At 36.3% G+C, this 25,072-nt stretch overlaps 1 protein-coding gene across 2 annotated transcripts in view; it reads left to right on the top strand.

Moving 5' to 3' along the window:
* EIF3E (eukaryotic translation initiation factor 3 subunit E) overlaps positions 1–2,920 on the top strand; it is a 45,110-nt gene extending 42,190 nt beyond the window's left edge. The window contains exons 11-13 of one of the 2 annotated variants that reach the window (XM_015145867.3): positions 1,129–1,231; positions 1,514–1,648; positions 2,733–2,920. In XM_015145867.3, the coding sequence (XP_015001353.3) occupies positions 1,129–1,231; positions 1,514–1,648; positions 2,733–2,771 (277 nt within the window). In that variant the 3' untranslated portion in view covers positions 2,772–2,920. 2 annotated transcript variants of the gene reach the window in all.
* The last annotated feature ends 22,152 nt before the right edge of the window (positions 2,921–25,072 follow it).

Genomic DNA, 25,072 nt, shown 5'->3' with positions numbered 1-25,072 from the left:
TACTGATGCTCCTTATAGTAGGTTTACTTTTTTAAAAATTTTATTTCAATAGCTTTTGGGGTACATGTGGGGTTTTTTTTGTTGCATGGATGAATAATATAGTGGTGAATTCTGAGATTTTAGCTCATAGCTTAGCTCCCACTTATAAATGAGAACATAAGATTTTTGGTTTTCCACTCCTGCATTATTTCACTTAGAATAATGGCCTCCAGTTTCATCCAAGTTGCTGCAAAAGACATTATTTTCTTCCTTTTAGTGGCTGAGTAGTATTCCATGGTTTATATATACCAGATTTACTTTATCCACTCATTAGTTGACGGGCACTTAGGTTGGTTCCTAAGTGAACTGTGAATTGTGCTGCTATAAATATATCTGTGCAAGTGTCTTTTTCATATGTCTTCTTTATACAAAGAAAGCTTTATACAAAGGTTTCCTTTGTATAACCATTATATAGTTGTCCCTTGGTATCCTTGGGAGACTGGTTTTAGGACCCTCCTGGCTGCCAAAATTCAGATTCTCAAGTGTCTTAAATGAAATGGGGTGATATTTTCATATAACCTACGCTTATTATCCCATATACTTTCAGTCATCTCTGGGTTACTGTTAAAAATGTAAATGCTATGTAAATAGGTGTTATACTGTGTTGGTTTTTTCATTTGTATTATTTTTGTATTCTTTTTTATTGTTTGTTTTTTCCCAAATATTTTCTATCCATGGTTTGCTGAATCTGAGGATGTGGGACCTGTGGATATGGAGGGCTGACTTTTAATATACCCTGATATAGAGGGAACATCATAAAACCTTTTTCTCGCTTAGATCGTTACTTGTTGAGCAGCTGGTAAATATAAAGTACTGTTCTAGAAGCTGAAGGATTTCCATAAATGCAGAATGTTACCCTACCCTCAAGGATTTTACAGTCCAGTCGGTGAATGGAATAGGTCGTGCGTAGTACAAGTCAATAGGCACAAACACATGAACAAATCAGACAGTAGGGGTCATAGTATATAAGAGAAAGGTGATCCAGAAATACCAAAAAGTCTCTGTGCAGAGTATGAGTCAACACTGTGTACATAAAACTAAGTTTTTAGGCCCAGTTAATTAACATTGCTGTTTTTACTTTTTCATTAGCATGTTGGCAGATAAATTGAACATGACTCCAGAAGAAGCTGAAAGGTGGATTGTAAATTTGATTAGAAATGCAAGACTGGATGCCAAGATTGATTCTAAATTAGTGAGTATTATGTTAGCTATGCTACATACTATCAGTTCTTGATTATACTTTTGGGAATTCTTAACTAGGACATTTTATTACCTCCTTTAATAATTTATTTTGTTTTAATGTAAAACATTTCTTTGAAGGCAACAAAAGCCTCCTATTTTTTTTCTTACTTGGTAAATATTGTCATCTCTATATAGTGCATTAAAATATGTGCAAAGGTTATGTCATGCTTATTACTCACCTGAGAAACTCTGTCATCCATTATAGGATCAATTTCCCTGTGTTTCCTTTTAGGGTCATGTGGTTATGGGTAACAATGCAGTCTCACCCTATCAGCAAGTGATTGAAAAGACCAAAAGCCTTTCTTTTAGAAGCCAGATGTTGGCCATGAATATTGAGAAGAAACTTAATCAGAATAGCAGGTCAGAGGTAAGAACCACACATTTTCTATTCTGTCTGGGATTTAGCAACCGTGTAATTGTTACATGAAGTTTGGAAGTGTATTGATATGAGTTGTAGCTGATTTTGTTTTTCTCTTTAAAGATATGAACATTTTAAGAAATTACTAAACAAATGAATTTTTTCTTAGATGCATTATTATGTTCCTAGTTTATTATAAGTATTTTTCTTTTGCTTTGACTCTTCAAAAAGAAATTGTGTTCCTAGTTTATTATAACTATTTTCTTTTGCTTTGACTCTTCCTGTGTGACTTCATTAACTCATTTCCTCAGGGTTTTCAACACATCATTTTGATACTGGCAGATGATAACTTACATGTGTAGCCCTCTTTCAAGTGTTCGAAATGTGTATTCTTTCTAAATCTAAAGAAATAGTTCTGTAAAAATGTTGATCTTATTATATGTATTAGTGCTGATCTTATACAAATGTCATTATCTTTCATCTGATATTCACATCAAAAATTAATCTCCCATTTTGGGAGATTAATTCTGCATGTTAGCAATTGAAGAAACTTGAATGGCCTTATAATTTTGGAATCCTAAACTATGTTGTTTACACATTATGATTATGTGTAACTGGAGGGTAGGAAGTCATTAGGAAACAGTTGTGGGATATGCAGAAACCCTATTTGATTGAAGTTTTAGGAACAAATTTGTGTCCGTGGAATAGTCCTTTAGTTCAAAAGGGAAGGATGCATTAGAATTTGAATTGCATATTTTAACCAAGTTTAGAATAACTGAGCCTAGAAAATAACTTTCATATGATGTTTTTTTCTGTATGCTTCAGGATTAATTTGTGTTGTTTATTGTTCCAGTATTAATGATACCGTTATTGCTATACATTTTAATTGACCATATACTATACCAGATAATAATTTTGATGTTTGTTTTGTCCTAAGTGGGACATCTGACATCTAGTAATTGCAGGAGTTAAGATCTTAGAATGGTTTGGCAAGAGTAGTGCTAAAGTAAATGCTGTGTCACTTTCTTGTATGTTAGTTTTTTTCCGAAAGTATTTTCTTTTCACTCTGTTCATTTCTTTTTGCATATTTTAGGCTCCTAATTGGGCAACTCAAGATTCTGGCTTCTACTGAAGAACCATAAAGAAAAGATGAAAAAAGAAAAGAAAAGAAAAGAAAGATGAAATAATAAAACTATTATATAAAGGGTGACTTACATTTTGGAAACAACATATTGAGTATACATTTTGAAGAATTGGAATAAAATTGACTGATTCATTTTATCTTGCTGTCAATTTTCTTGCATGTGCAAGTTTGTGTTTTTTTAACTTTCTTTTTTGGAATAATTACATTCGGAGGAAGTTGCAAAATTAGTACAGAGAAGTCCATGTAGGCTGAACCCTATTTCCGTCAATTTTTTCACTTTATGTTACTGTGGTACAGTATCAAAACCAGGATGTTGACATTGGTACAGTATGTGCGTGAATGGCTCCCTATCATTTTATCATGTGTAGATTTGTGTAACCATCACTGCAACCAAGATAGAGAACTATCATCATCATCTCCCTCATGCTACGTTTTTGTAAGCCATACCTACTCCCAACCAGCTCTAACCCTAGGAACCACTAATCTGTTCCTCACCACTGTATTTTGTCATTATGAGAATGTTATATAAATGGAATTACATAATACACAGCCTTTGAGATAAGCTTTTTTCATTCATCACAATGCTCTTGAGAGCCATTCAAAGAGCATGGAGACCTCCCAATACTAAACTTAGCATGGGGGTCTACAAACTTTTTTTGTGAAAGGCCAGATATTAAATCTTAGGCTTTGCAGACCATATGTTCTCTGTTTTAGCTATTTAACTCTGTCATGTAGCACAAAAGCAGCCTTTGTATGTAAATGAATGCTTATGGCTATGTTCCAGTAAAACTATTTACAAAAACAGGCCAAGGGCCAGATTTGTTTCACCTGCTGTGGTTTCCAACCCTTGGCTTGGGGTATTGGTACTTCTAAGCTTTAGTCTAAGGGTGCTGAAACTAGGAAGATTATTGGTTAGGATAAGCCAAGTGCTATTTTTTTTATTCATCTGTAACCAGTAGTGTGAAGATGCCAAGTATAGGGCAGGAAAAAATACATATAGAAATATAAAGAATTCTTGGTAGTACAAAATGGTCAAGGATCATGGAGAAAATACCAAAGTGTTGCATCAGTAACAAGGTAGAAGAGTAACAAGATAGACCCTTTATATATGTAGCAGCTAATTCCATGAATTAAAAGTTCTTTATCAAATAGATCCATAGTTATTATACAGAACTATATAAAATGGCATATATTACTCAGGCTATGTAGAATTGAGAAAAATGTTCTCAGTTGAGAAGGAAGGTAACAAGACTTCCATGTTTCCTTCTTCACCAATAACCAAAGGGCCAAAAGTTCCTACATGGAGACATCATTAATCACTGTTTAAGACTGTAGCTCAACCAAGCCACATTAATAGCTAACAAAGATTTCTGGATGCTTACATAGCTCAGCAGCTAAAAACAATTATTAAATATGCCCGTGGACTAGTAAAAGCCCCAGGTAGGAAAAATAGGAAGCCAATAATAAGTATTTACCGTGTGTCATAGGAAGCCAGTAGTAAGTATTTACCATGTGTCAGGCATTTTCATGTCCTCTGGTTCTCTAAATAAACTAACCTAAGGAGAAGGAAGGGAATCTTAACATCTGAATGCCTTGCTTATGCCTGGAAATACTAAAATTTAGGTGGTATTATTTATATGTTATTGATGAGGAACCATACTCAGATGGCTGCCTAAAGCTGGAGTCCCCAGCCCCTGGGCTGTGGACTGCTACCAGTCTGTGGCAGCATTCGATTCTCAGGAGCATGAACCCTAGTGTGAACTGAGAGCATGAGAGGGATCTAGGTTGCGCATTCCTTATGAGAATCTAATGTGGCCTACCCCCGATTTGTGGAAAAATTGTCTTCCACGAAACCGTTGCCTGGTGCCAAAATGGTTGGGGACTCTTGGCTTAAGGTAATACCTAGTGCCAGTTAAAGTAAGGAAAAGACTCTCCAGTTATGTCACACTAACCTTCCTTACATCATTCATTGTTGCTTTATAATTAGAAATTGCAAAGAGTTAAGGGATACATATTTAGTAGGTTGTGTGAACAGGTCTTGATCCACCAAACTCTAGCTGTCTCAGCACCATTATCTTCCAATAAGAGCAAAGGGTACTCTTTTTCTATGGGTATAATCATTGGATACTAGTGGCCCCTTACACGCAAAACCTATTGGAACATAACTCTGAAGAACATCTCTTTGATTTTTCTTTTTTCTATTTATACTCTGCTCCCTCAAGATTAGTATATGAATAATTAATGCTCACTTCTACCACTTGTTTTCTTTTCACATGTTGCCATCAACTTGAAAGATGATGCCACTATGGATTACTATTATCAATTATAAAAAAACTATATACAACTAATGGCCATTTTTGCACATTACCAATACTTGCTCATCTTGAAAACCCATTTTTGAAGTTTGCATAATAAAAGTTGCTTGATTTGGGGCTTAACCTTAAGTTTTGATAACAGGCTATTCCAGTAAAGTATTGAGCACCAAATAAGTACTCATTTTATTGTGCTCTTTTTTTTTCCTTTTCTTGCCATTCAGTAGATAGTACATCCTCCTATGTGTTAGCAGCTTTTATAAACACATCAAAGAACACCATTCATGAAACTTAGGTTAAAATGTTGCTTTGAGTCCTTTAAAATTTTTTCTATGCATTCATAAACATACGTGTTTGTGCTTTAATATGAACTATACAAGAGTATTTGTAAATGTCCAGTTTATAGGAAAAAACAAAAACCATGCATTTATCCAGTACCAATGCTTCGTACCTGCTACTGAGCTTAAGAAATAGAATGGTCCTAGTAATTGGTCCTGTGGGCCCCTCAGTAATTGTATTTTCTTCTTTGTCCCTAAAAAGTGAACACTACCATAACTTTTGTGTTAATTTCCTTGTTTTTATTGTTTTATTACACAGCATACACACATATAGACCATATATACACACAGTTGACCCTTGAACAACATGGGTTAAGGACACCTATTCACCAATAACCCAAAAGTCAAAAATTATTACATGGAGACACATAGAGTCAAAAGTCCATGTATAACTTACAACTTCCCCATAACTAATAGCTTAGTGATAAACAGTTGATTGATTAACAAATATTTAGTATATTATATACTGTATTTTTACAATAAAGTAATCTATAGAAAAGAGTGTTATGAGGATATAAGGAAGAGAAAATATACTCAACATTGATTAGGTAAAAATGGGTCATCGTTATAAAGGTCTTCATCCTTGTCTTCACATTGAGTAGGCTGAGGAGGGGGTTGGTCTTGCAGTCTCATGGGTAGCAGGGCAGGAAGTGGAGGAGGTGGAAGTGGAGGCATGAGGCAGGCACACCTGCACATTTAAGGAAACACTAATTCGACGTTTTTGCTTTTTCATTTTTCTCAAAATATTTGTATATGATACTTATCCTTTTTTCACCATTTGTGTAGTTTGTAGTGCCTGTATCAGAAGGGTCATGCCATGAAAGAAATCGAAAGCAATCTTGAATAATCAGAACCCTTCTGTCAGATATCTAACGTCGATTTGTGTTCTGGCACTGTTGCTTCTGCATTGTCTTATCATCTGGCACTGGTTCAGAAACACATCTCCATCGAGTCGTGTTTTGTTAATTCCTGTAGTATGGTGTCTGTTAGCTCTTGAATTTCTCCAAGATCTGTATCTTGAAACCCTCCATCCCCCACTTTTTTTGCCATATGCATAACCTCTTTCCTGATTTCCTTTATTGGTTCTGTTGTAAATCCTGTGAAGTTTTGCCCTACATCTGGACACAGTTTTCTGCAGCAGGAATTCATTGATTTATTGTTTTGGGCATGATGGCTTTCACGGCTTTTGTTGTTGTTGTTGTTGTTGTTGTTAGAACAATGTATCTTCAGTGGTGTAATCCTTCCAGACTTTCGTCATGTTCTCTCCATCTGGGTTGGCTTCCACAGCATTGACAATTCTTTCCATAGAGTACCATGTGCATTGAGGCTTAAAGGTCCTTATTACCCCCTGTTTGAGAGGCTCAAATAGATATAATGTGTTTGGGGGTAAGTAGACCACTTGAACACCTTTAGTGTTGAACTTACAGACTTCTGGTTGGCCAGGGGATTGTCCAATATCAAAAAAACCTAAAAGTCAGTCTCTTACTGGCAAGGTACTTCCTGAATTCAGCGAAAAAGCACTAATGGAACCAATCCAGAAAAAGGGTTGAAGTTGTCCAGTCTTTCTTGTACAACCAAAAGACTGGCAACTGTTGTTTATCTTTTCCCTTCAAGCTCAGGGGTTAGCAGGTATATTGAAAAGGGCAGTCCTGATCATGACTGCTTGTGCATAAGGCAGTAGAGTTAGCCTATTTCTTACTGCCTTAAATCCTAGTGCTCACTTGTCTTTCTTATAAATAAGTGTACTTTTTCCCAGAATAGGGCAGTTTTGTCTGCAATTAAAAACTTGTTCATGCAGATATCCGTTCTCTTCAGTGATTTTCTTAGTGTCTGGGAACTCATCTGCTACCTCTTGCAGCAGAAGCTGCTTCTCCTATCTTGACACTTTTTAAGCCCATCCTCTTTAAAATTATCAAACCGTCCTTTGCTGGCATTAAATTCTCCAGCTTTAGACCTTCACCTTCCTTTGGCTTTTAGTTGTCATACAATGACCACTATGTCTTGAACCATATTAGAGTCTGTAGCTTTGCCTTATAACAATCCTGCACCCACATAAAAACTGCATTTTCAATATGAGATAAAAACATTTCACAAAAAGTACAAGGTTTCTGTACCTGCTGACATAGCTGCAGCAACAGCTTTACGCATTTCCTTTTCTTTTTTTTACAATAGTTCCTAGGCTGGATTCATTTATCTTGAAATGGCAGGCAATCCAGATAAACATCTCAATTTACAGCACCTATCAAGCAATTCAGCTTTTTCTTGTAATGTCATGACTTCTTCTGCTTCTTGGGACCACTTCCAGGACCACTAGTGGCATTTTGTATGGGCTCCATGATGTTACAGTATTGTACTAAATGAAAAATACATGAGAACCATGAAAGATCACTTTTTACTGCAATATGCAATTTACTGGAGAGATGAACTGCTCACACAGAGATGGTTAGCATCACATGGCATTTTAAGTGGATACTCACCAGAACTCATTGCAATAGCACTAAGAGATGGCTATGAAATTATTACAGTGATATGGTATGAACTACAGTTAATTTTATGCCTGAGTGGTTTAATACTGCATCTTTACATTTGTTTACATTTCTCTTGACTGGGAATGGGACCGTGTCTGTAAGTGTTTGTGTACGTTTTGAAAATTTTTAACTTTTTATAATAGATTTGTGTGTATTTTATGGTAGTAAATGATAAAATAGACTAGTAGCTACATATTTTTATACATTCATGACAACTTTTTCTTAATTTTGTCAGTATTTGTCAACTATATTGTTGTCTGTGAGTTTTTTCAAATTGTGATGTGTTCATGGGTCAATTGTAGTTGGTCAATGCCTGTCCTAGACTGTCATGTTCATTTATTTATGTATGATATCTATCTGGTTCACTACTGAATCCCTAATGTCTGGCTCTTATTAGGCCCTCAATAAATTATTGAATGAATGCATCAATGAATGTTCAGAATGGCATAATGGAAAAAAAATTGAACTTGAAGGTAAAAGGTTAAAAAATGTATCTTTCAGAAAACTTTAATTTTCCTTTATTATCAGGTGATCATGACCAAAATCATGTATTTCTTATTCTCCAATTTCATAATCTGTCAAATGGCAATATTGACTGCTTTATGTGCCTGGCTATTTGGGATTAAGTACCAATAAATAAATTTTAAAAACCACAAAACCCAAAAACGTCAGAGCCCTTCTCTCTATGAGTTCACAGTTTACGTCTGGGACAGACACATGAACATAAGATAAAATGAGAAGTACTACTGTGTGTGAAAACACTTAGACTTATGAAGTGCTTCTGTAAGATACATTTTATAAAAGGATTAAAGTCAGTTGAAGACCTGTTAAAATCATCAAGATATTGGCAATGTATGAAAAGTTTTATAAAAGTTATCTTTTTCTTGGTCTTGACTCCGTCTTGGTAATGGTGGAAGTAAAAATGGAGAGAGGCAGATACACTATCTCAGATGTTTTTCTTCCTCTCAACTTCCCCAGTTGTCAAACAAAAAGCTGGACAGCATACAAAACTATTGGACTTATAAACTCACAATACTCTGACCTCGTGTTGTTTGCCAGTCTATGATTGATCACCACATATGACCACTGTTTTGCTTTCTAGCTGGTGGCTTTGTGAACAAAGCATAGCCGTACAGATATCCTCAAATACCCTCACGTACCTTGAAGAGGTCACTTGGGTAGTAAACCTTTTTGGTTCCCGTGCCACTAACACAGGAGTCAATTGAGAGCCTAAACTGGGTTTGCCTCAGCAATAGAGGCCAGTAGTAAAAACTCAGCCATAAAAACCCGCAGTAAGAAAAGCAGTCAAGGTCAGGGGCAAACTATCTGCTGGAGTGAAATGTTTAAAGCTTCCAACGAGGCTTTAATTAGACTCAAAAAAACATCCCACTGTTAAACTGTTTTGTGTTTCCCGTGCATAATTTACTTCCATGCATTTTAATTCTCGGTGATCAAACATCCTCTGGAAAAGCGCTAACTTCCTGGAGAGGTAGCACAAACACTGTTATGTTTTGTTAATTTTTCATCTCATGTATTTAATAAACAGTTTGACTGTTAGAATCTGCAAGAAATAACATTAATCTAAGGCATCTCCTATTTTGGTTCTAAAACTGTGACTCTTGTGCTGACTTCCATTTAGTCTGATGAGATTGGGAGAACAATGCCAGATTGATTCATTTTGTTTTTAATTGTTGTAAAGACCATTGAGAGGGGAGGAGAATGTTGTTTGAATTTGACATTTTGAACTGGGAAACAGCTTGGAAATGTAGGCACAATTCCAGGTAAATAAGCTACGAATACTTATGTGTGTATGTATATGTAAGTCTAATTGCTTAAAGGTATACCTCTAAGATTCCAAATTGATTGATGCTAGAAGGCAGCTGTTTGAGGACCAGAGGCATGGCTTATATGCAAAATGATATGGAAAAAAATAATTGGATCACAGAAAGACAGTGTTATTTAATCAGAATTTGAAATCTGGCAGCTCTCCTAGGAGAATAAAATACTACTGGATTGCATTTATTTGTGGACATTTTTTTATCTTGCCTCCACATTGCCCCTTAGGCACTGTAACTCCCTAAACAGAAGGCATAATCATAGATACTTGGTAGACACCCACTTGTTCACTGTCCATTCATGCATGCAGGTAGACAGATAATGTTTGTGAGGTATTACAGCTGCAGTCTTGCAGAAAGAACATGACTGATTCCCTCTGCTTTCCTCTACTGAGGGAGTATGCAGCTTTTCATTTCATTTTAGAGACAAATGGTCTGCACAGGAAGGAAGCACATGGGTAGCTATGTCTTTGTTCATTTGGCTAACGAGGCCAGAGCTGTGGGTCCATCTCTGCATAAGCCGGTTAGTGTTTCTCTACTCCTAACCACAGATTTGCACTTGAACCTTTGCCAGCTGTTTCCCAAGTGCATGCCATTGGATGTGAGGGGGACCTGAAATGAGTGCAGATAGATCAGCTTAAAATCATCACAACATTTTCAAACAAAACAAAGCATAAAGCTTGAAGCCCTTAATGGCAGATCAGAAGTTTTATCTTTGTGTATTCAAAGGTCAAAACATTTGTACCACATGTGCTGCTGTCAGAGTAAATGCTATATGATAGGAACAAAAGAAGCTGTGACCAACTTGAATATTGAAACTTTTGTTATTTTTATCTAAAAAAATTAAATTTTTGGTGGCAAGTTAGTGTAGCCAGTCCTAGAAAACAGTGGTTGGAATGAGGATGATCTCATTGATTCAGAAATTGTCAAGAGGTCTACAAAACCAGTATGCCTCCTATTTTAATAGAAGACATAATTAGAGAATGTTCTTAGTTGTCTAGCTCCCTTGCCCTGGGATTTGTGCCTAGTTCTTTGAGCATTTGTAGGACTCAGATTTCTCTAACAATCAATAATCCTTTTTTATTTTCTTTATATTTTCACTTTTAGTAAACATCCATCTATAATCATTTTAAGTGAGTTTAAGTGATTTTAAGTGAGTTTGAGAACAACCTTGTAATGTAAATCAGGTATTAGTCTTGAAGTTTACCTGGTTGGTCATTTGGCAGCCTTTTTTTATCTGACCATTAGTGACTTAAACAACTCTGAGAAGAATAATTGACAATAAAGTGGAAAAAAAAAAAAGCATAGACCTATACGAACAAAATTAATTCTAAGACATTACATTCTCTTACTAGAAAACAATGTGAAAGTTTAGACATTGTTCATCAAAGTTTTTTTTGTTTGTTTGTTTGTTTTTAAGTTATAAACTTTTTTTCCCCTTTTAGAGTATCTGAGGAAAAAAAGTAAAAGAACTCTCTTTGGGATCTCTAGACAGTTGAATAGACAAGGAAGAACTGTAGTCTTTTTTTTTTTTTTTTCAGCTAAATTATCCTAAGAACACTCTGCTCCAACATAGGAATGCCATGGAACAAGAGATGGTAACACAAGATACACCAGGAGACTCGAGGTTTTGTGTGTTTGAAACTTATATTCTACTATAATTAGACTAAATTGTAGAGAAGCAAAACTAATGTGTGTGTTGTTGTTTTAAAATTTACCCAATGTTTTTTTGGTTCTGTCTTATAGGAGTGAACAAACTCCTTTTGTTTTTTTTTTTTGTTTGCTTGTTGTTAAATGTTCACTCTTAAATTTTATAAAACAAGAAAATTTTAAAGTTATACTTTATTAAAACTTACAATTTTTTTATTATATGTATTTGTTCAAAATAGAAATACCAAAGACATATAAAGGTACAAAGTGGTATGCAGTGCTTTTGTGTCCTACATAACTGATTTAAATTGGTAAGACTATTTTTATCTTTCAACTTTTAATTTTCTTATAAAAGTCAAGTAAATACAATGATTGTTATTAGCTGAATAGCAGATAAGATCTCAGTATTTAAAAGAACAGATTTCTTCTTATAAACTTGCTTTTGATTTTAATTCAAGAATAATTATGCTGGGTTCTTACATATGACTGGACAAAAAAACATGTGGTTGTGTGTTTTGGCATATGTTCTTCCAGATTTTTCAGTGATGCTTATGATAACCAACAAGGGAAATTTAGATTATAAGGCCTTTTTCTATACCAGATTCTAATCATTGCTCTAAGAAAAATCTCAGCACCTGTTGGTTACTTTTGCTTGAAGACTTTATGTGTAAAATGTTGATGACTTTTAGTGGTGGAGAATAGGGATGTGAAATTCAGAAGAATAAACTTTTGGAACACAATCAAATAATACCTGCACGATACTGTGCTTCTTTCTAGCCCTGCTGCTGTTGCTTGAAAAAGATTTGGGTAAGTAATTATAAACTGATTAAAAGTATAACTTTTTTATAGCAGACTTTTTTCCCCATCATTCATGTTTATAGCTCTCTCCTGAGAGCAGAATTAAAATGATAAAATATGGTTTTCAAATATATCACTACTATAAAGGATAGGAATGGGTGTTCATGAGTACATACCCCCCCCAACATTTGTTAAAAAGTCTAGATTTTAGTATCAAACAGAGATGTGGGTGTTGTGCAATCAACAAAGCACTGTTGTGCAATAATTAAGGAATTTTTAAACTGAAGATTAAATTGGAATGTTGTTATAAACATAAAGGAAATGGCCAACATTTTTCTTTGTATCAAAAGAAAACTCATTTCTAAAAATAAGCACCCTCTTAGTGATGACCCTTTAAAATAGTTTTAAGTGATTCCATCCACAGATGAGCTTTGGACTCTGCAGCACTTTGCCATAAGTGGTTTGCTCTTTGATCCTGTAGCCTTTCATCAGGTGTGTATCTGAAAAAGCATTGGCATGGCGGTATCGCCAGCCAGACTTGGAGTCCCTCTGAAAGTGAACATGGCATGACTGAAACATGCTGCTGGGTCCTGAAAGGTCTCCTCTGGTGGATGAATTTAAGGAAATGATGCTTAATTTCCCACTTCTAAATTTTATTTTATCAAATTGAGACAAACGTGGACCTTTCTAAAGTTACTAAATATAAAATATCTCCATGGTGAAAAAAAGAAGAAAAAAAAAAAAGGCATGTATTTTTGTTATCTTTTGTTTTTCACTTCACTTTCCCAGAAATCAGAATTAGGTGAAAACAAGGATTGAGAATGTTACCTAGTCTGTTAAATGGTTGTTATTGACCTGTGGCATTCAATTCCTTTGTAATGAGAAATTGGTTTAGTGTAACCTAAATGTTCCAATTTTATTTTACATTGAATGTTATGAATATTGTCTTTTTTTTTTAACCCCAGATATCGTCTTAAGAAGTACAAACATCAAAGAATTATTCCTTTACTCTTTTTACTCCACCTCCCACCCCAGTTCGATCCCTATTTCTTATCACTGCTGATTCTGTCCTCTATAAAGATGCCCGGCCTTGATCTTTTCTTCCCTGTTCTTTTGCTCCCCCTATCTAAACAGTCATAAGCACTGTCTTGGGATTTTTTTCTACCCAGCAGTAACTTGGTGATTAAGGACTAGGCTCGAATCCTTCTTTGCCCCTTAGAAATTGGCTTTGGAGAAGTTACTTAACCTTCTTAAAGAATGTTTCCAGTACCTACTTTGCAGGGCTGTGGGATTAAACGAAAAAATTCACGTAAAGCATTAACACAGTGCCTGCCTTCCTCCTCCTTTTAGAGTGAATGCTTGACACAGGGTAAGCACTCAATAAAGTGGTAATTTTTATTGTTGTTATAAAACTACCACCTTCTCTCCACTAATCAAGTCCTTGTAATTTCTCCCCTAGAATATTCAAGTTAGCTAATTGTATCACATGCCCTATGTCCTTCACAGTAAAGATCTGTATCCACTGACTTGAATTAGTAAAAGTATAGTTTGTATATCAACTCATGCATTTAGGATTGGGAAACGAAATATTGCAAAAAACTACTGTTGGTAACTATTATCCTTTTACTTGCAGATGTAGTTGCTATCATCTACTATATCTAGGTGCAGTCATAAACAGATTTATTTTGAAAGAGATTTGTAAATAACTTTGAGAATGTATATAAATGTTTTCACTTAAGAGTATCAAGACTTTACTATGTGTCAGGCACTGTGACTTAAATGCTTTCCATACATTATCCTATTTAATTCTCAATAATGTCTGAGATTGTTACTGTTATCACTACCCAGTTTATTGAGAAGGAAGCAGGCACAGTGAATCAGCTCAACGTCATAAAGCTAGTGAACAGTAGAAAAGGATTTGAATCCAAATAGTCTCATTCCAGAGCCCATGCCCTTTAATACTAATCTATATTGTCCCCACACTTCCAGGAATAAAATAATTTAGTAAAGTTTATCCCTAAACTAGAATTTTCTGGATATTGGAAGAACAGTTCTTAGAGATTCACTTTTCAGAATGAGTAAGACCCACTATTTGATAGCACAACAGGATGACTATAGTCAATAATAACTTAACTGTACAATTTAAAATAACTGAAAGAGTGTAATTGGATTGTTTATAACAGAAAGAATAAATGCTTGAGAGGATGCATACCCCATTCTCCATGATGTGATTATTACTCATTGTATGCCTGTAACAAAACATCTCATGTATCCCATAAATATATACACGTACTAGGTACCCACAAAAACTAAAAATTATTTTTTTAATTCACCTTTCAATATGAAAAAAAACCACACCCAACTCTTTTCTAACAAATAGTACTGAGTCTGAGAATAAATGTTATCATTGGCTTTTCTTCTTTTTTTTTGGATAATCAATAAGGTTTTCTCATTCACTGATTCTCTGAAAACAGAGTGTATCTGAAAGATGGCATCTGAGTTGAGACTCAAAATCATGACCTATGAGAAATAGTTGAAAAATCTGGAGATATGTAGCCTTGAGACACCTTCGGGGAAATAAAAACTTTCCAAATAGTTAAAGCATTTAGATGTGAAAGAAGGATTAAGTATGCTCTATGTGGCCCAAAAGGACAGCATTAGAACCATTTGTTAGAAGCAATTAGATGAGAACTTTCTAACAATTGGGACTATAACACCATGGAAGATTCTGTTCTGATAAATAATGGCAAGACCTTACTAATCAGGGTTGAAACTACTTCTACTGATCTTCCAGCTCAGAGATCTCAGATTTTCAGGGAAAGGAAAGGTAGCTAGCTCATTTTTTTTTGTGAGAATGTTGGAGATTTTTAAGTGTATTCACTTTGTCTGAGATGAGGATATAATGTGAAAAGTACAATTTTTATAAAAAGTAAGATTATAAACTTAATAAGTAAAAAAAAAATTGGGATTCCATAAAACCAGAAACCTGCCTCTAATCCAGTGACAAATATTTGGTATATTAATAGCATCTATTTCTTATGATTAAAAAACTAATATTATAGAACACTTATGGAAATTTATAAAGAAAAACAAACATAAAAAAATTAAGACCCAAGTAAAAAAAATCCTTAATTCCCTACATTATTATCATATATATATATATATATATATTTTTTTTTTTTTTTTTTTTTTTTTATTGAGACAGAGTCTCGCTTTGTCGCCCAGACTAGAGTGCAGTGGCCAGATCTCAGCTCACTGCAAGCTCCACCTCCCGGGTTCACACTATTCTCCTGCCTCAGCCTCCCAAGTAGCTGGGACTACAGGCGCCCGCCACCTCGCCCGGCTAGGTTTTTTTTTTTTTTTTTGTATTTTTTTAGTAGAGACGGGGTTTCACCGTGTTAGCCAGGATGGTCTCAATCTCCTGACCTCGTGATCCGCCCGTCTTGGCTATTATCATATATTTTAAGGTATTTTTTCTTACAGCCCTTTATTTTATTATCTTAATGTTTAATTTATAATTTTTTTATTATACTTTAAGTTCTAGGGTACATGTGCACAATGTGCAGCTTTGTTACATATGTATACATGTGCCATGTTGGTGTGCTGCACCCATTAACTCGTCATTTACATTAGGTATATCTCCTAATTCTATCCCTCTCCAATTCCCCTCCCCACAACAGGCCCCGGTGTGTGATGTTCCCCTTCCTGTGTCCAAGTGATCTCATTGTTCAATTCCCACCTATGAGTGAGAACATGCGGTGTTTGATTTTCTGTTCTTGCGATAATTTAATGAGAATGATGGTTTCCAGCTGCATCCATGTCCCTACAAAGGACATGAACTCATCCTTTTTTATGGCTGCATAGTATTCCATGGTGTATATTTGCCACATTTTCTTAATCCAGTCTGTCACTGGTGGACATTTGGGTTGATTCCAAGTCTTTGCTATTGTGAATAGTGCCACAATAAACATACATGTGCATGTGTCTTTATAGCAGCATGATTTATAATCCTTTGGGTATATACCCAGTAATGGGATGACTGGGTCAAATGGTATTTCTAGTTCTAGATCTTTGAGGAATTGCCACACCGTTTTCCACAATGGTTGAACTAGTTTACAGTCCCATCAACAGTGTAAAAGTGTTCCTTTTTCTCCACATCCCCTCCAGCACCTGTTGTTTCCTGGCTTTTTAATGATCGCCATTCTAACTGGTGTGAGATGGTATCTCATTGTGGTTTTACTTTGCATTTCCATAAATGTTTTCTTTTTAAAAGTGTCTGTTCATATCCTTTGCCCACTTTTTGATGGGGTTGTTTGTTTTTTTCTTGTAAATTTGTTTGAGTTCTTTGTAGGTTCTGGATATTAGCCCTTTGTCAGATAAGTAGATTGCAAAAAATTTTCTCCCATTCTGTAGGTTGCCTGTTCACTCTGATGGTAGTTTCTTTTGCTGTGCAGAAGCTCTTTACTTAAATTAGATCCCATTTGTCAATTTTGGCTTTTGTTGCCGTTGCTTTTGGTGTTTTAAACATGAAGTCCTTGCCCATGCCTATGTCCTGAATGGTATTACCTAAGTTTTCTTCTAGGGTTTTTATGGTTTTAGGTCTAACATTTAAGTCCCTAATCCATCTTGAATTAATTTTCGTATAAGGAGTAAGGAAAGGATCCATTTTCAGCTTTCTACTTACAGCTAGGCAATTTTCCCAGCACCATTTATTAAATAGGGAATCCTTTCCCCATTTCTTGTTTTTCTCAGGTTTGTCAAAGATCAGATGGCTGTAGATATGTGGTATTATTTCTGAGGGCTCTGTTCTGTTCCATTGGTCTATATGTCTGTTTTGGTACCAGTACCATGCTGTTTCGGTTACTGTAGCCTTGTAGTATACTTTGAAGTCAGGTAGCATGATGCCTCCAGCTTTGTTCTTTTGGCTTAGGATTGTCTTGGCAATGCGGGGTCTTTTTTGGTTCCATATGAACTTTAAAGCAGTTTTTTCCAATTCTGTGAAGAAAGTCATTGGTAGCTTGATGGGGATGGCACTGAATCTGTAAATTGCCTTGGGCAGTATGGCCATTTTCACAATATTGATTCTTCCTATCCATGAGCATGGTATGTTCTTCCATTTGTGTGTGTCTTTTATTTCATTGAGCAGTAGTTTGTAGTTCTCCTTGAAGAGGTCCTTCACATCCCTTGTAAGTTGGATTTCTAGGTATTTTATTCTCTTTGAAGCAATTGTGAATGGGAGTTCATTCATGATTTGGCTCTCTGTTTGTCTATTATTGGTGCATAACAATGCTTGTGATTTTTGCACATTGATTTTGTATCCTGAGACTTTGCTGCGGTTGCTTATTAGCTTAAGGAGATTTTGGGCTGAGATGATGGGGTTTTCTAAATATACAATCATGTCATCTGCAAACAGGGACAATTTGACTTCTTCTTTTCCTAACTGAATACCCTTTATTTCTTTCTCTTGCCTGATTGCCCTAGCCAGAACTTCCAACACTATGTTGAATAGGAGTGGTGAGAGAGGGCATCCCTGTCTTGTGCCAGTTTTCAAAGGGAATGCTTCCAGTTTTTCCCCATTCAGTATGGTATTGGCTGTGGATTTGTCATAAATAGCTCTTATTATTTTGAGTTGCGTTCCATCAATACTGAATTTATTGAGAGTTTTTAGTATGAAGGGCTGTTGAATTTTGTCAAAGGCCTTTTCTGCATCTATTGAGATAATCATGTGGTTTTCGTCTTTGGTTCTGTTTATATGCTGGATTATGTTTATTGATTTGCGTATGTTGAACCAGCCTTGCATCCCAGGGAGGAAGCCCACTTGATCATGGTGGATAAACTTTTTGATGTGCTGCTGGATTCGGTTTGCCAGTATTTTATTGAGGATTCTTGCATTGATGTTCATCAGTGATATTAGTCTAAAATTCTCTTTTTTTGTTGTGTCTCTGCCAGGCTTTGGTATCAGGATGATGTTGACCTCATAAAATGAGTTAGGGAGGATTCCCTCTTTTTCTCTCGATTGGAATAGTTTCAGAAGGAATGGTACCAGCTCCTCTTTGTACCTCTGGTAGAATTCAGCTGTGAATCCGTCTGGTCCTGGACTTTTTTTGGTTGGTAGGCTATTAATTATTGGCTCAATTTCAGAGCCTGCTATTGGTCTATTCAGGGATTCAACTTTTTCCTGAATTTATCCATTTCTTCTAGGTTTTCTAGTTTATTTGTGTAGAGGTGTTTATAGTATTCGCTGATGGTAGTTTGTATTTCTGTGGGGTCAGTGGTGATATCCCCTTTATCATTTTTTATTGAGTCTATTTGATTCTTCTCTCTTTTCTTCTTTATTAGTCTTGCTAGCAGTCTATCAATTTTGTTGATCTTTTCAAAAAACCAACTCCTGGATTCATTGATTTTTTGGAGGGTTTTTTTTGTGTCTCTATCTCCTTCAGTTCTGCTCTGATCTTAGTTATTTCTTGCCTTCTGCTAGCTTTTGACTGTGTTTGCTCTTGCTTCTCTAGTTCTTTTAATTGTGATGTTAGGGTGTCCATTTTAGATCTTTCCTGCTTTCTCTTGTGGGCATTTAGTGCTATAAATTTCCCGCTACACACTGCTTTAAATGTGTCCCGGAGATTCTGGTATGTTGTATCTTTGTTCTCATTGGTTTCAAAGAACATCTTTATTTCTGCCTTCATTTCAGTATGTACCCAGTAATCATTCAGGAGTAGGTTGTTCAGTTTCCATGTAGTTGAGCGGTTTTGATTGAGTTTCTTAGTCCTGAGTTCTAGTTTGATTGCACTGTGGTCTGAGAGACAGTTTGTTATAATTTCTGTTCTTGTACATTTGCTGAGGAGTGCTTTACTTACAACTATGTGGTCAATTTTGGAATAAGTGTGATGTGGTGCTGAGAAGAATGTATATTCTGTTGATTTGGGGTGGAGAGTTCTGCAGATGTCTATTAGGTCCACTTGGTGCAGAGTTGAGTTCAATTCCTGGATATCCTTGTTAACTTTCTGTCTCGCTGATCTGTCTAATGTTGACAGTGGGGTGTTAAAGTCTCTCATTATTATTGTACGGGAGTCTAAGTCTCTTTGTAAGTCTCTAAGGACTTGCTTAATGAATCTGGGTGCTCCTGTATTGGGTGCATATATATTTAGGATAGTTAGCTCTTCTTGTTGAATTGATCCCTTTACCCTCATGTAATGGCCTTCTTTGCCTCTTTTGATCTTTGATGGTTGAAAGTCTGTTTTATCAGAGACTAGGATTACAAACCCTGCCTTTTTTGTTTTCCATTTGCTTGGTAGACCTTCCTCCATCCCTTTATTTTGAGCCTATGTGTGTCTCTGCATGTGAGGTGGGTCTCCTGAATACAGCAAACTGATGGGTCTTGACTCTTTATCCAGTTTGCCAGTCTGTGTCTTTTAATTGGACCATTTAGTCCATTTACATTTAAGATTAATATTGTTATGTGTGAACTTGATCCTATCATTATGATATTAGCTGGTTATTTTGCTCATTAGTTGATGCAGTTTATTCCTAGCCTCGACGGTCTTTACATTTTTGCATGTTTTTGCAATGGCTGGTACCTGTTGTTCCTTTCCATGTTTAGTGCTTCCTTCAGGATCTCTTGTAGGGCAGGTCTGGTGGTGACAAATCTCTAAGCATTTGCTTTTCTGTAAAGGAGTTTATTTCTCCTTCACTTATGAAAGTTAGTTTGGCTGGATATGAAATTCTGGGTTGAAAATTCTTTTCTTAAAGAATGTTGAATATTGGCCCCCACTCTCTTCAGGCTTGTAGAGTTTCTGCCGAAAGATCTGCTGTTAGTCTGATGGACTTCCCTTTGCGGGTAACCCAACCTTTCTCTCTGGCTGCCCTTAACATTTTTTTGTTCATTTCAACTTTGGTGAATCTGACAATTATGTGTCTTGGAGTTGCTCTTCTCGAGGGTTATCTTTGTGGCGTTTGCTGTATTTCCTGAATTTGAATGTTGACCTGCCTTGCTAGGTTGGGGAAGTTCTCCTGGATAATATCCTGCAGAATGTTTTCCAACTTGGTTCCATTCTCCCCGTCACCTTCAGGCACACCAATCAGACGTAGATTTGGTCTTTTCACATAATCCCATATTTCTTGGAGACTTTGTTCATTTCTTTTTACTCTTTTTTCTCTAGACTTCTCTTCTTGCTTCATTTCATTCATTTGATCTTCAATCACTGATACTCTTTCTTCCAGTTGATCAAGTCGGTTACTGAAGCTTGCGCATTTGTCATGTAGTTCTTGTTTCATGGTTTTCATCTCTATCAGTTTGTTTATGGACTTCTCTGCATTGGTTATTCTAGTTATCCATTCTTCCATTCTTTTTTCAAGGTTTTTAGTTTCTTTGCACTTGGTATGTAGTTCCTCCTTTAGCCCTGAGAAGTTTGATCGACTGAAGCATTCTTCTCTCAACTTGTCAAAGTCATTCTCCGTCCAGCTTTGTTCCGTTGCTGGCAATGAGCTGCATTCCTTTGGAGGGGGAGATGCGCTCTGATTTTTTGAATTTCCAGCTTTTCTGCACTGCTTTTTCCCCATCTTTGTGGTTTTATCTGCCTTTGGTCGTTGATGATGGTGATGTACTGATGGGGTTTTGGTGTTGGTGTCCTTTCTCTTTGTTAGTTTTCTTTCTAACAATCAGGACTCTCAACTGCAGGTCTGTTGGAATTTGCTTGAGGTCCACTCCAGACCCTGTTTGCCTGGGTATCAGCAGTGGAGGCTGCAGAAGACAGAATATTGCTGAACAGCAAGTGTTGCTGTCTGATTCTTGCTCTGGAAGCTTTGTCTCAGAAGTGTACCCAACCATGTGAAGTGTGAGGTGTCAGTCTCCGCCTAGGGGATGTCTCCCAGTTAGGCTACTCAGGGGTCAGCAACCCGCTTGAGCAGGCAGTCTGTCCATTCTCAGATCTCAGCCTCCGTCCTGGGAGAACCACTGCTCTCTTCAAAGCTGTCAGACAGGGACATTTATATCTGCAGAGGTTTCTGCTGCTTTTTGTTTAGGTTAGCCCTGTTCCCAGAGGTGCAGTCTATAGAGACAGGCAGGCCTCTTTGAGCTGTGGTGGGCTTCACCCAGTTTGAGCTTCCTGGTGACTTTGTTTACCTACTTAAGCCTCAGCAATGGCAGGCGCCCCTCTTCCAGCCTTGCTGCTGCCTTGCAGTTAGATCTCAGACTGCTGTGCTAGCAATAAGGGAGGCTCTGTGGGCGTGGGACCCTCCAGGCCAGGTGTGGGATATAATCTCCTGGTGTGCCATTTGCTAAGACCCTTGGTAAAGTGCAGTATTAGGGTGGGAGTTACCCGATTTTCCAGGTGTTGTGTGTCTCAGTTTCCCTAGGCTAGGAAAAGGAATTCCCTTCCCCCTTGTGCTTCCCAGGTGAGGGGATGCCTCACCCTGCTTCAGCTCTCACTGGTTGGACTGCACCCACTGACCAGCACCGACTGTCCGACACGCCCCAGTGAGATGATCCCGGTACCTCAGTTGAAAATGCAGAAATCACCCATCTTCTGTGTCACTCATGCTGGGAGCTGGAGGCTGGAGCTGTTCGTATTCAGACATCTTGGGCGCCCCCCTCATTTGTAATTTTTAATGAAATGTACTTTACATAGTTTTACAGGTCATTCTTTTGACATAGCATTATATTATGGATATTACCTCATTAATATTTCAGATATATACATTTTTATGGAGACTTATGACTCCATTTTATGAATGTTTTTTGACATATTTAATCAATTTCTTATTGATAATTCATTATGTATACAATGGTTTATTCGCATAGGTACTACTGCATTGAATCTCTTTGCATATTATTAATTATCCAAATGCTAATTGTGTTCCTAGATTGCTAGAAGTGGAATTCATAATTCTCCCCAAAGTTCTTGGTTTGTCTGGCCAAATTGACCTCTGAAAACCACATATTAATTTACTTTCTTACTATCACTATATGAGCTTATATCTTGTTTTTTTACCAGTTTGAAATTAAAGTTGGTAGATTATGTAGGCACTTCAAATTTTTAATTTGTTTTTCTTTAAATAAAATTGAATTTCATATTGATTTAATATGTTGAATAGATAATTACAATTTTTCTGTAACATACCTATTTATATTTTCCCCCAGTTTTTAAAATCTGTATTGTTATTTTTAAAGAATTTATTTATAAGAATACAGGAGTTCTTTATATATTAAGGATGTTATACTTTTATCTATTACACATGTTAAGAATTTTTGGTTTTGCTTTTTGCCTTTCCATCATGTATTAATGTATTTTGAACATTCAGAAATTTTAATTAGTATGTAGTCATACGTCTCAGTTTTTATGATTTCTTCCATTGCTGTTATTTCTTTTAACAAATCCTTCGTACCAGTTCTTTCTCAGTTAGACACCTTGTATCAGACATGGTTCAATCAGAGAAGCAGAATTAGTAGGAGACACAGAAAAAACACACACACTCGCATTTGATCTTATGCCATTGTGGCAGCTGGTTCAGCAATCTCTGTATGGCCACTGCCTTCATGTCTGATGCTGGAGCTTGCAGTCCAGAAGGCAGGTGATCAGAAGGGAAGATGGAAATAAAGTGGGAAGACCAAAGACCAGGTGGAATCACAGCTGGAGCGCCCTCAGGGACAGAAGGAAACCCAGGCTGGTTCTTGTTGCCTCTATCCTTCAGGGTGTGGTGTGAGTGTCCGCTTTTGGTCATGAGGTTAAAGACACACATTGGGCCAGGAGTCAGAGCAGAAGAAAGATGATCCAGGGGAAAGCGAAGCTTTGTAGGCCTGGCCCCGGCCTCACACCGTAACGTGAGTCGGCAGACCAATGACTGTAAAAGCTACAATATGGCTGTAGTTTCACTTCTGCTCTCCAAATCCCCCATCAGAATCTCTCTAGTTCATTCTAACAAAAAACAAAGAAAAGTTGACATATTCCAAAGCAGCCACACATCTATATTTTTTCTAGTTTTATTACATTAATTTGGGAAAAAAATGATACCTTTTCATAATTAGTCTGTCTATTCAGGAGCATGGTGTATTTCTGCATTCAAATCTGATTTTATAAAAGAAAAGTACTATAATTTTGTATAAACCTTATATAATTTCTATTAGGATTATTTTATTTTTTCTTGTTTCTAAAGCAAATGAAATCATTCCTCCCTATTTTTTTAGCCAATTGAAAGGAAAGCTATCATTTTTAGCATATTTATCTAGATTTTGCTACTTTGCTGAAACCCTGTTAATTTTAGAACTTTGTAAAGTTGATTTTCATTCATTTTCTAAGGATATCATTTTATTATTCACAAACAACATTTTATTCTTCTAACTCTATTTTTATTCACTTTTACTGTTCTGCAATCTCTGATTGATACAATGTTAACCAATAGTGAGGCTAGTGGGCATCCTTTGAATTTCCTTATTTTACCATTATGTATTTTTTATCTTGAAAAGCTATTTCTATTTCTCTTTCTCTCTTTTTTTTTTTTTTTTTTTTTGAAAATCAGGAATCTTGTATGGAATGTCATTTGACATCTACTGACATATGGGGTGGAATATGTTAATAAATTTCCCAAAATTGAACTATCTTTATTTCTGGAATAAATCCTGAATTTTGCTAGTAAAAGATTTATTTTTTAAATGTACTGTTGAAATGTATTGCTAATAATTTACTATGTAAAAATTTTAATTTCTAAGTGAAATTGGTCCAGTTCTTTATCTGTCTCAGTTTCAGAGTTATGCTAATTTCATAAAAAGAATTTAATAAGTTTACTTACAAACCTTGTGGCAGTTTGTATAGCCTGAGAAATATCTACTCTTCGAAAATATGAAAGACCTTACCAGTAAAATTAGTGCCAAGCATTTTTGTGGTAGGTTTTTTTTTTTCTTTCTTTTTTTTTGAGACAGAGTCTCACTCTGTCGCTATCTCAGCTCACTGCAACCTCCGCCTCCTGGGTTCAGGTGATTCTCCTACCTCAGCCTTCCGAGTAGCTGGGATTACAGACAGGCACCACCACACCTGGCTAGTTTTTGTATTTTTGGCAGAGACGGGGTTTTTCCATGTTGGCCAGACTGGTCTCTAACTCCTGATCTTAAGTGACCTGCTCACCTCCTTTGTGGTAGTTCTTAAAAATTTACTTTTTATTTGAGGGAAAACATACATGTGGTAAAGTGTGCAAACCTAACATATATATAAATAACACCATGAAATTGTATACATTTACACACACATACAGAAACACACATTTGTGTAACAACTACCCAAATCAAGGTGTAGATAATTTACAACAGGGGTCCGCAACCCCTGGTCTGAGGACCACTACCGGTTGGTGGCCTGTTAGGAAATGGGCTGCATAGCAGGAGGTGAGCCGAGGGTGAGGGAGCATTACCGCTTGAGCTCTGTCTGCCTCCTTCTGAGTGCATTAGAGGCAGCATTAGATTCTCATAGGAGCGCGAACCCTATTGTGAATTGTGCATGCTAGAGATCTAGGTTGTATGCTCCTTATGAAAATCTAACTAATGCTTAATCATCTGAGGTAGAACAGTTTCATCCTGAAACTATACCATCCCCACCCGCTATCTGTGAAACAGTCCCTGGTACCAAAAAGGTTGGGGACCGCTGATTGACAGCATCCCAGCCAAGTCTCTCCAGAAGTAATCACTATTCAGATTTATCTATTTGATAAGGTATTTGATTTGATTAAAATTATTTGACTAATAATTTTTATAATATTACCTTTTATTTTTCTCTAGTGAGTAGTTTCAGTGAACACTTGTCCTTTTAGGATGCTGCATTAGTTTGCTAGGGCTGCCATAACAAAATG

This window comes from Macaca mulatta, chromosome 8 (genome assembly GCF_049350105.2).
Source record: "Macaca mulatta isolate MMU2019108-1 chromosome 8, T2T-MMU8v2.0, whole genome shotgun sequence".
NCBI lineage: Eukaryota > Metazoa > Chordata > Mammalia > Primates > Cercopithecidae > Macaca > Macaca mulatta.
Note: the sequence above shows the minus strand (reverse complement) of the source record. Positions and strands in the feature narration are given on the sequence as shown.